Source organism: Aphis gossypii, chromosome X (genome assembly GCF_020184175.1).
Source record: "Aphis gossypii isolate Hap1 chromosome X, ASM2018417v2, whole genome shotgun sequence".
Lineage (NCBI taxonomy): Eukaryota > Metazoa > Arthropoda > Insecta > Hemiptera > Aphididae > Aphis > Aphis gossypii.
Window position 1 is genome coordinate 1792953 of NC_065533.1, and position 13536 is coordinate 1806488.

The 13536-nt window shown below is 23.4% G+C and overlaps 1 protein-coding gene across 1 annotated transcript; it reads left to right on the forward strand.

The window, feature by feature from the left end:
• Positions 1-1723: 1723 nt before the first annotated feature.
• Positions 1724-13536, forward strand: LOC126552265 (uncharacterized). Its single transcript, XM_050206962.1, has 3 exons — positions 1724-2077; positions 9290-9469; positions 13510-13536. Exons 1-3 carry the CDS (start codon positions 1979-1981, stop codon positions 13534-13536), a joined length of 306 nt encoding a protein of 101 aa, XP_050062919.1. The 5' UTR covers positions 1724-1978.

A 13536-nucleotide genomic window follows, 5' to 3' on the forward strand; every position in this document is an offset into this window, starting at 1 on the left:
AGATGTTAAAAGTTATAAATACATCGTTCATTTATTGAAAATTATAATTCTAAATTTATAAATTCTGTCCTATTAACATAATGTTTTTTTACAATGAGTTATTTGAAAAGTTATTAGTTTAACAAATTTTTTATACGTTTTATATTTGATTTATGGTAAATTTGATTAAATTTTTTTTTCGTTAATATAATTAGTAGGTATACACAGATTAATATATCAGATGATTTTATTTTGTATATAGTAAACAAAGGCTCGAGCAGATTTCAGGTGATGTATTATGTCTATAGTATTTTGGGACTCCTTTCTGTCTTTAAATCCTCCAAGGGTGGCTCCAGAGACTTGGTTTGGGAGGGGGGCTTGATTATAATTTTCTCAAAATTTTATAGCAAAAGTCGATAATATAAAATGTTTTTTATATATTTTTTTAACAATAAACAATTTTTTAGAAATACGGGCTTGGGGGAGGAGCGCGGACTCTAGAGCCCCCTCCTGGATCCACTCCTGAGATTCTCTCTTATCAAGACAACTGACCTTAATTATTTTTCATATATGTATGATGTAGGTATACCTATTGTATATATTAGATATTATAATATACATGTAATTTCTTTTATTTTTGTAGTTTTGTCGATACTTTAATATTGAATTCGTTTATTATTAAATTAACATTTAAAATTATTTATTGTTCTATGTATTATTAGATTTAATGATTTCAAACGGTGTTTGGTTATGATAACTGCCAACTGGTAAGTATCTATATTATGCTCCTATTATAAACGATGATTTATACACGAAAATGTTAAATGTTGCTAACTATAACGTTATATTATGCAATATTATTGTGTATTAACACGAAATAATATTTTGTTCATTTTTCACCATCACATATTTTAGAGAAAAAGATGGATTTTACGTAAAACAATGTACAAAATTAAATTATATTCCCCTGGCTTTATTTTTAGACCCCCCAATTAAATGTCAGGAGGTGTGTCTAGACACACTATAGCTATTAGCTACCCACTATATGTACACACCTATGATTGTGAATGTTTGGTATAAAATTGTATTTATTACAATTAAAAAAACATAAAATAAGCACGAACTTATAAAAAATAAGTACCTAGGTAATACTTTTATTGTTTGAAAAAATAAAAATTTTATCCATGCAACAATTGACAATATTGACAATTGACTATATATAATATATATATATATATTATAATATATGTACACAATAATAATATATACTTTTTTTATAAGATGAGCGATGAGCTGATACTTATAATTTTAATGGGGTATACGTTTATATATATTTTATATGCATGTAAAAAAAATACTTAGTTACCGTTCAACAATATGTTCCTACGTTATCTATTTTCTAATTATTGTCAATGAAAAATTGTTGCGTGTATAACACATATCATTATAATATTATGTATGCATATTATATTTATTATTTGCAGTATAATTAATTGTGTGTTTGTGTATACACACATGTGTTATAAATGTGTGCGTGTGTGTTGTATTTGTAAGTGCAATTATTCTATGAAAACAAGGAACGCCTAAAAATGCTTATTGAATCGATTGTGGCGTTATCGAGGGTGTAGCTATTTTCTAAAACGTGTTTTTATACCGCTTCAGTACAGTTGTTTCTTGATCTCTGTTTGCATGTTCACCACCTTTGTTCATCTTTCGAATTCTTAGGTAAAGGTCTAAGAGTGTTAAGATAATTTTTTTTAAATTTTTATTTTTATTTTATTGAATCGTTTACATTGTACATTTAGTAACTAAATTAAATTTATGTCAAACATATGTAAAAATATTTTTTTGAAAGTACAATTTTTTATTATTATCACATTTTAGAAAAACTTAAATACATTAACTATTTTTGGTTATTATACTTGAAAAATATTTTACTCCCTGCAATACTGCAATACTATAACTAGTGATATTTGTACATTTATATCCATATAGCAATATGAAAGAAGAACCGACTAGAGATGGTGGTATCAGGTGGATGTCATGGGTAATTGGCAGCAGCAAGAATGTTCAACTAAATGATGATACTATACCTGGGGTAAAATTTAAAACATTATTTTAATATAAGCCTTAAAATTCAAGTTATAAAAATGCTCACTAAAAACATGCATTAATTGTATAATGTATAAAATATTTTATTTTATCTAAAGATTTATGTTTAAATTAAGAATCTTAATAAAAATTAAATTTTAAAAAGGTTAGCCAGTGGGCACCGCTCTGCTGTACATTAGGTGTCGAGTGGGCTACTGTAACGGGGCATGTTAAATTTTAATTCAATGGTATATTATTGTGTATTAAAAACGATTTTGGGAAGAAGGGTCTGTCAGCTTTTATCACTAAGTAGGAACCTATAACTATGTTTTCAATACATGTGATTGTATTGCTAATAAAGACATGAAAACATATGAAACATATGATGTATTATAATTTATAAACATTTCAAATATCTACGTTATTCATTTTTGACACAAAAAAACTACATTGGTTTTGTCAAAAATTGGATTTACATAAAAATTCTCGTATTTTATCTTAGATTTTATTTGGTTTTTCCCATTATTTTGAAAAATACTGGGAATTTTTAATTTTTGTCTGCCTAAATTACAAACTAGATCTATTTTTCTATCCACAAATATTCTTAAAGTTGAAAATCGACCCTTTTTAAATATAGGAAATTTTAGTAATTCAGTTATGTTTAACCTTTTCAGAATTGCAGATATTATATATTAATGTTTTAGTATGCAAGTGTAAATATGAGTTACAACTTAAAAGTTACACTACACAACTGTAATGTAAATTGATAATAATTCAAAAAAATTATCTTTATTATATTATAATAATCTTCTAGAATGTGAATAATAAAATGTATTAGTAGGTACCTACTTAATTATTTTGATAATAGTTCTTAACTGTACTAAAAATGACAAGTAGTTATAGCCCTATAGGCCCTAGGCTTGATTTATTTATATATTGAATACATAGTTTAATAATTGTGTTATATTTTGCATAATATGTATTGGTTTATTTAAAAATGTTACACTAAGTATAATTAAAAAATATCCCAAGTATAAAAATAAAATTTTTAATTTATGATAAGTTTTAAAAATCAGATTTAAAATAATTAAGTTAGAAAAAATGTTATTTACAAACATCCTATATTATATTTAACAGAGGTATCCATTTTCCACCCACCCTCAACCGTTATTACTATGTTCGATTTCCGCCAAAATAAAATAATTAATATTTTTTAATATTTTTTGAGAACTTACATCCTGTATTATTATTATTATTTCATCGCGACCGGAACCCGTTTTCTGACGTGTTGTTGTGGATGTTAATGAAAGTTACAGTCAGTCGATACCGTGACAACTTTGACGTAAAGTTACTTATTGATTTTTGAATTAATTATTTAACAGTGTAGATTGCATTTTTATGTATAATCTCTAAAAATATTGACATTTCATAGTCTAGGTCGTATTATGCTAATTTTTAAATTTTAAAAATTTTTCACGAGCATATACATTTCAAAATGGTTTTACTGGGGTGGCGATGCTATGAAAAAAGTCTCTTTTTTGTATATTAAAACTTATTTGTATTGTTTGTATTTTTAATGCAAATTTATTCTATAATTTAATTTATTCCAACATTAGACTAATGAGATTTGTAACATTTAATATTAATATTGTACTTATAAATTATAATATACTGTTTGTACTGTTAATTGACCAGAGACTATAAGATTACTCGACGACGTTGATCTAGCTACTTGGGATTTCCATGATGCACTTAACTACTGAATCTTGCAGTTCGACCTTATGATAAGGTATATGAAACCTATGTTCATTGTTCCGATAATGGATTATATCAACATTGTCAGGAATTATAGGTCAATTTTTCTTCTAGATCATATTATTGCTTAACTTTTCGAAAAATTCGTACTCAAAAACATTCTTTCTTCAGTTTACTTGGTTTTTATATTGATGATGGAAATACAATACGGGCAAGGCCGTAGCCAGAAAATATTTTTATTTTTTTTTTTGGGGGGGGGGGGTTAATGTATAAAATATATGTTATATTATGTAATAAAATATGAAATTCTAACTATTCAGTCTTATTTCAAAATTGAACGGCCTTGAATACGGGTGTCGGGTCTAGAGTCTAGACCAGGACGCTTAGTCGTGATGACATTGTTGGTGATCATTAAAATTTTTCTGTCGTATTAGCAACGATTTTGACTGTCTTCTATTGCAAGGTGAACTTATTAACATCTTAGTTAACTGGTTTAAGTCTATTGGTCTGAACTTAAACGTAAAGAAATACCAGCTAGATCATATCCTTGACCAGATTTTCAACATTCCAATCAGACCTATTCGCTTAGCGCCTATAGTTCTGTTTTACTTTTATTTACTTGTTGTTAACATGTATTATTTTACTTACATATTATTGTACTTTGGGCCTAGCCCGTATATAATAAAATAAAAAAAATTATTTATTTTGACGCTAAACTACTAATTAGTGATCTTGATACAATAAAATACTATAAGAGGTAAGGTAAGGTGAGGCACATAAGAGTATATCGTAATCATTACAATTTTTTGTATTTAGGTTCAAGAATTCTCAACTAATATTTAAACTATTTAAAGCTTAAATGCCTTAAACTAATATATCAATTTTTTTGGGGGGTAATCGGAATATAACTTGGTGGAAAATGGTCACGATGATAACGGTTAAGGGTCACTTTGGTTGAAAGTTGTTATATCCATAAATAATATGGGAATTACAAAATGTTGCATACATCGTAACTAACTATCATATTAGTTTCAACAAATATCCTCTTAAGGACTAGGATTGAATCGATAGAATCAAATAGTGCTGGATTGGCATTAGGCATATAATTCGTTAAATTAATCAAAACCGATACATTTATCATAAAAATCCGTTTAAAAAATTTACAGTGATGGATAAGACTGTCGAAATTACAGAGAAAAGCCTTACACAGTATAATTAAATATATATTTAGATTTAATATGTATATATGTTAGTCACTTAAGTAACGTAGGTGACTAGGTACTAGGTACTTATTTATTTTGATAGGTAGTTTTAAAAATGGATTCATTGTAAATGTATTATATATGTTAAACTTAAAAAACTTATATTTTATAAATCCTATTATTGTATAGAATAATTGTACATCATTGGTTAATATTTTTAATAGAAAAAAAAATAGTGATTTTGTTTAAAGGATGTGCCTGTAGTCTATACGCTGTATAGTATATTATAATATACCTATAACTATTTATGAAACCTTTCGAAGTAGTTATTAGATTCCTAATTAAATGATAAAAACATAAAAAAAGCTTCACGTATGTTTTGTTGATTATTCATTATTATCGTGACATTAGGAAAGCCATCATAATTTTCATAAAACATGTACCTAATAATTAATACATAGTTCTTTATTTATTTTATGTATTTGCTTGCAAAAGTTATAATATGATCAAGGGTTAAGGCTTTAATTCTGTTTAGACTGGTACGTGCCCCAATAATCTTTATTAGGATTCGATATTTTCAAAAAGGAAATAATTCGTCATTATAAATTCATATTATCTTTATTTGAAAATGTATACTATACATTTTTGCAATATCCCCCATTTTTGTAACACTTATTAATTATTTAACATAGAATCCTTAAAAATTTAAAGCAGTTTAAAATATTAAAAAACCTAATTTATTTTGTAAATTGTGATCAATTTAAACTTAATTATTATTAATAGTCATAAACGATTTGTTGGATTAAATTATTCTTTAGTACTTATAAGTTACAATGTTAATTATTTTTTAATTTAGTTTTTTTGTATTAATGTAATAAAAAAACCACAGAATTGTAATAAGTTTCCGTCGATTCCATCAATATAGCATCGATTCCGTAATTAAAGGTACATAATATATATATACCTATTCTAATTGAAATTTAATTTTGTTTGTATACACTATATTATATTTAAGAAGCGCGATGAGAACTTTTTAAAAAGAAATTTACTAAAATCTTAAATATTTAATTTAATTATACCTACGACAGATTAATGTTATGACGTGTTAACTAAAATTAATTTCCGTAGTTTTTGTATGATATAAACAATTATAATTTTAATAATAATGAAAACTACCGATAAAATGTTGTCAATATTGATAATGTGAACATTTAAAAATTCTTTTCCGAAGAAAATAGTACACATGTAAAAATTGTACTGTTTGATGTCTTAAAATTTTAATGAAGTACCTATATTCGTATAAGCTAAGGTTATGGTAAACATCAGTATTGTATTTAAATATTTTCTAACGTTTTTTCCATCTCAGGTAATGTTTTAAAGTTTAATTTATTACTATTTACTTAAGTTGCTATTAAATTTTAAGTTTTTGTTTATTTGTTTATCTATTTTAAATGTTCCGATAACTTCAAAACATTTTTATATAATATATTTCATTATTTGATAGAGTGATGTAATATTAGTTTAAAAGTAATGTGTATTTTTTTGTGTTTGTCATAACATTTTGAGTTAATCCATTTATGTGTCATCTAATAATAATTGTATTATATTTTTTAAATAATTTTAAAAATCAAAGTATTAAAAAAAACATCTTGGAAAAATAAAACTAGTTTTTGATAAGACTTAGCATTTTCGCTTAATATTTTATATATCTTTTTCTAGTTGTGATAAAATTTAAAAAAATATTTCTATTATTAGAGCTATTTTTAGGTATTTTAAATTAAATTGTTGACATTTTTTTTTTTATAAATGTTAATGAACATTTTAATTCTAGGTCAAAATGCTTGAAATTATAATCAAGGTTCATCATAAGGTTCTTAAAGCAATTAAAAAATTACAATACCTTGTCAAAACTTTATTTTTAATAATATTTGAAGTTATAATTTTTATGAGAGGGTATTAAATCAAAAAAAATGATTTTTTTCTTTATTGATTTTAGATTTTATGTTATACGTTATTCAAGAAATATGAATCGTAGGGATTTTAAATGTTTTGTGTATTATTATATTTCATAGGAACATAATGAAATTTTTCAAAATATTCACTATATTATAATTTAAGATTATCATTCCTTAAATTAATTCAAGTTAATAAAAATAATGTATGAATGTATTATATAATATAACAATTAAATAGTATAATATCAATATGCAATGTGAAGTTTTTGTTAAAAAATAGTTCTAAAGATTTATAAGAAGTTCTAGATCTACTTCTCATCTTATAAAAAACAAATTATTTTAAGTAAAAATAAATTTGCGAAAGTTAGTAAAATTAAAATTATATCGATTTTAGCTATGAAATAATTTAAAATAACTTTGTCAACATTTGAAATTTTGAACTTTAAATCCTCATTAAAAACAATGAAGTCCACGTATTTTTGATAATTTTAATTTGTTACGAGAACAACTTTACTTATGAAAATTCTTCTATTATATTTTCATAAATTGTTGGTTCCTCCTATTTAAAATTATAGCTACGTCATTTTATTATAATTGACTTCTATAGCAAACGTCAAATGGTATAAATAATGGGTATGTTGTTATTTGGTTAATTAGCATTTAAGTGATACTTGTTAGTTAAAGAAACTAATATACTTTGTTGTTTCAAAATATTTTTTATAATAAATATATTCAGGTTATACATTTTTCTAATGTAAGATTAATTCATATATTATTTTTCAATTTATTTATAAGTGCCTAACAATCTTCATTAAATTAAGTGGTTTAAATTATGATTTCCCACGAGTGATTCATATTATGTCATTTTATACATGCAAGTTCTCAACAAAATCATTAATTTCATTTACATATTAAGTATATTGATTTTATTTCAAATAAATATGCTTTGTTGATTTATTATTATTGTTAAAATTGAATATAGAAATTTTAAAATAATTACTTCTATTTATTCTTGTAAGATTATTATTTTTTTTTCTATAAGATACATGTATATTATATATTCACTAATCTAGATTGGTATGATACTGGATTTATGGTGTTTCGTACTTAGAAATAGTTACTCTACGTATGTCTCTATAGATTTTTAATTTCATAATATAGGTATTAAAACTGATTATTTTTTAGTGAATATTTATTTTTTGATACATTTCAGAAAAATGGTATAAAATCAGTAATTTTATTATACCATAGACATATATGATTCATCCAAAATTTCATAAAAAATTGTAATTCCTATAATAATTATTAATTATAAACAAATTAAATATATAAAATTAGAATTTAATACCGGAAATTTGGAATGTTTTCAAATATTTTCAATATAAGACTACTATTATTTTTAAATACTAAACATATTTTTGAAGTTTAATCTTTAATATGTAGTGTATTTATAATAATGAATACTATTAAAGTATAATGCAGTATCACTATAGAATATAGCAAGCTTTTCATACTTTGAAAAGCGAAAGTATACAAACACTTTTTATAGGTTTAATTTTGAACTTTTTGAAATAAAATACATGGTTTTTAGCTCTAATAAATATATTGAATATAATAGATACATTTTTCTTCAAACGTTTTTATAAAATATCCAAACAGACAAAAATTATATTTAAACTTTATTAAATTATTTGAAGTCCCTTTAAAATAAAAACTACCTAATTAATGGTAAACTAAAAAAAAATAAATTAAAATGAATTTTGTGCTGCAAATGAATGAATTTTCTTTTGAATTTAAATTCTATTTCATTTTATGAAATTTTCTTATTATGCATCATAAATAATTTTATGACAATATAACTATTATTATTTTTATAATTATAAGAATTATTCTCAACTTGAAAATTTAAACAGAATTAAAATTTTTTTTATTAATTTAATTTGTAAATTAGGTAATGTCAATTTGAATAGACAATCTAGTTTTTATCGTTTCTTTTCTAAGATTATTGCGATCATTATACACAACTCATTTTCATGACATATTTTGTAGGCATTTTTTTTTATTCTAAAATGATGAAAACATTAAAAATAAACGTAATATTTTGTGCGTTTTAATAAGTTATATCATGTTGACACACATCATTTTATAAACTATCAAGTTTTTGAAAAAGGGTTAAAACGCTTAAAACTATAACTTAAGTATTATAGGGTTGTATTATAATAAGCTTATGTCACGGTATGGATTGGTTGTTCTATTTTTTATTTATGATTAATATTCTATATTCTGTATTTTCAATTTTCATTGTAGAAACATCGTTTGTGGCAGTTGATTCAAATGAGAAGAATACACGGGAGTAAAGTTGGTGGTACAGGACGAATGTTGTCGTCAAGTGAAAAACTCAGCCTTACACCCCTCATTTTTCGTCAGAGTTCTACCGTTGATGGAGATGTATGTTTGTTGACAGATAGCCCTTACAGAATTTTGAGAGTAAGTATTATATTAAATACGTTATAAATAGTTATAATGAAATAAAAATTCTTAGTAGTATCTGTTGATTTAAGAACTGTATGAAACTTTATTAGTGTAGCATTATTATTAAGTATAATTCTTACATAATTAAAAATTGTACTAATTGTGTAAAATGTATATAAATAATATAATTAAAACCATTATATCTAGCTTTTTGAATACGATTGAAATTTGTATTTGTATTTTCAATTTTGAATGCTTGAATAATAATAATAATAAAATAATAGAATATGTTATATTAACATGAGATAAAATATAGAACTAAAGTTAATATCAAATAAAATAGTCGAGTGTTAAATTAAAAATACTTAGGTATACTTGTTTATTTTCTTATTTAAAATGTTAATACTTTTTCTGGTGCATTTTTTATTTTATTATTAAATATACATATATATATATATTTAAATAGTTAACTACTTATAAAATAAAACAAATTAAACTGACGTTTTTTTTATTTAAGAAATAGCTTTGTAACAATATATCCTAAAAATAAATAAACGGAAATATTTATTTATTTTCTCAGTTTTTAATTATATTTAAGTCAAGGAAATCACTGATAGTTATAGCGCTGGAATAAATTTTTTGTTTTGTACTCGTGTAAAATCGCTTTTATTATTGAAGTTATACGTAGTACCATGATATATTATATATTGAAAATTCGTGTGGTATTGTTATGACGAATATTTGTTTTAATATTTTCAGCTATAATAAGTGTTTAATATACAGCTTTTCGATGTTATATGATACATATTTCTCTCAGATTTTGATATCATCTTCATATGATACACTATCATAGCAATGTTGCTTATAAATATTAGATTTTGTTGTTAGTGAGTTGTTTTAGACGTTTGTATTTAGTATAAATTATTGTAATTAATTATTATTTATGTACGGTATAGTTAAGATTTAAACTGAGTTTCATAGGCCAAGTATGAAATTGTAAGTATGCAATGTTATATAAATTATATACGTCAATATAAAGAATAAGGTAGCTAAGTGGTAATTTAAAATTTTGGTGTAATTGTGATGTACAATAATGTAGGCACTATCTTCTCTTTATATTATTTATTGCGTACACAGGTTATATTAACGTTTCAAGTGTTTCTTACAAAACGTATTAATTTTCATTTAATGTAATATGCATTATAACACTACAACACATTAACATTTAAAATTGGAGATTTAATGATTTATTTATTATTTTAAATGTATAGGTACTATTGTAAGTATTGGGGTTTGGAGTCACAATTTAAAAAAAAATTGCGACACGTTATTTTCCGCGTGAATTTTATCGTTATATAACTTAATTAATGTTTTTCATTTAATAATAATAAAATATTTAATTAAATATTATAAAGTCGTTATATTTAAGAAATCTTATAAGTGATGATATTGTGTGTATAATTTTGTATATAAATATATTATTCTGCTTCAACTGTTTATTTGTACTAACGGTGTTCGTTAAGTCATGTGTTCCTGCCAAATAATGATTTGTAAGTAACTAGTTAATAGATATTTAATAGGTAAAGTAAATGACTCATATTTTATAAATGTATATGTTCATTGAAATTTATAATTTCGTAGGTTATACTTTTATTATAAATTATAATAAATAGATACTATTATAATTGGATATTTTTAAATGATTTAAATTTATGAAAATCGGGATGAATTTATAGTATTGAAATATCAGTAAATAGTTTCACTATCTATTTTTTATTCACTTATCCTATTGAGAGACATTTTAATGTTGTCTAATTATTTTATGTGAGTATTTAATCTATTGGAAAATTATTGAATAATTACAATTATTTTTTATTTATTCTTAACATATATTTAATTTTAATTTCTCTTTTTTAAATGGTTATGATGGATCCTTAAACACATTCAATACCCATATTATTTTATAAATTGTACTGTTAAACATTTATACGTAAATAACAACAAATTACTAAGAAGTAGTAAATATTTCAAGTATTTCAACTGAGCAATTTCTTAAGTTTAAATAAAAATGTATATTATTTTACATTTTTAAAATTAAATTTACATTTTAAAACTCCAACAAGAATAAGTTTTAAATAAACCAAAAAATTAATTCAAGGGAGTGTTACATTGACGCATGTTGTATTGATTTTATTTTATCTTTATTTACTATTAAGTATTATTTACCCAAGTATGTTTTGAAGTTTCTTTTTTTTCTATTAAAATAAGGACAATTTTTGAAATGTTGATACTTCTGAAGTTTATTTTATCTTAGATTCTATAAATATTATACATAAGGATTGGAGTGTGCTCATGTTAACAAATTGCATAAAATACATAGTATGGAAAACTGTACAGTTTGATTATATAGGTATTCGAATAATCATTATATTTCAAAACAATCTTGACTCTTGAGTTTTGATTTACCACAACCAGTAACCATAATATGTTCTTAAAGACTTTATAGGGTCAATACAAGGTTTTCTTTTTTTAAATTTAAGCATTCATAAAAAGTATTTATAAGCTTATACGATATACGGTTGCTCAAAATGTATCAAACATAAGCTTGATTAAAGTTAGACTTTATACTCAAAAAATAAATTATATTTAGATCAATCCATAAATACTCATGAATATTTTTTGTTTAAAAATATGTGTAATACCTATGTATACAGACTTGGTATGTCATAGAACCAAGTGTCTTTATTTTATTTTAATTTTTTTTCTACGTCTGACGGAAGTTTGTAGAGAAAATACATATTTGTTAAGATAACAATTAAATTGTACAAGTAATAATTATTATTCAAATGTATTTTTAAATTAAAAATAAAACATTGTGTGATCCGAATCAAAAATTTAACTTGTACTTCATTTGCACTAAAAGTCTATAGGAGACAAAGGTCTGAGTTAATTATACGCATAGTTATTTGAATAGGGTTCCTACATAAATATCTAGTTATTCTAGTTAGTTTTACAAGTACTGATTTCGAAAATATGCTAATTACGGGATGGATCCTGAGTATATTATGTAATGTAACTCTATCGAGAAGACGGGTAACCTTTATCTTAACCGGAACTAAATCATTAATAAATCTTATATCTAGTATTTTTAATATAATTTTAAAGTTAGATGAATTTAAAAATTCCGATACTTCAGATATGTAATCATGAGGAGGGTGAGAGATTTTTAGAACATAACCAGCGAATGTAAGAAAACTTTTTTGAACCTTTTCAATTATTTGAATGTTTTTCTGAGTATAAGCCATAAGGGGACCACACATGTAACAGATCCGTAGATATTTTACAATCGACCGTACTATAATGATTAAATGATGTGTATAACTTTAGGAGACAATTGTTTTGATCAAAGTCCGATGCATCACGACGAATAAAACCTACAATTCATAGTGTCTTGCAAGTAATAAACTTAATATGTTTACTAAAAGATAAAAATTCCACCAATGTAAGTTCTAAATCTTCAACCTAATCTACTCGAGGAAAGCATTCATTATGAATTAAATAATCAAAATTTATTTTATTAGTTTCTTTAGTTTTTAAAACACTAAAAATAAATAGATCGTTTTGTGTTTTGCTTAATTATATTAGAATATTGTACATTTGGTTTTCAATATGTTAAAAACTTGAATATTATGAACATTATTTTGAACATTTATAAAATAAACTACATTATTATAAATCAAGTATTAATAGGAGCACAATTGTCATATAGTATTTGCTGTTAAAAAATACTTAATATAATAGAAATTAAAAAGGTATACTTAGGTAGGTATTCCAATTAAATTATTATAATGCATACGCCATATTGCATAATTAATTTTATCTGTAAAATATATTTAAACAATATTATTGCTAAGAGAAAATATATTATCTTTTTAATTTTGTATAAGTACATGAAGTTTATTTTGGTATGAATATCGAAGGAAACAATGTATTAAATTATAACTACAGCAATAAAATTATTTCATAGTGATTTAAAACACTTTTTTATATTTTAGATGATGTATTACTGTGATAATGAATGA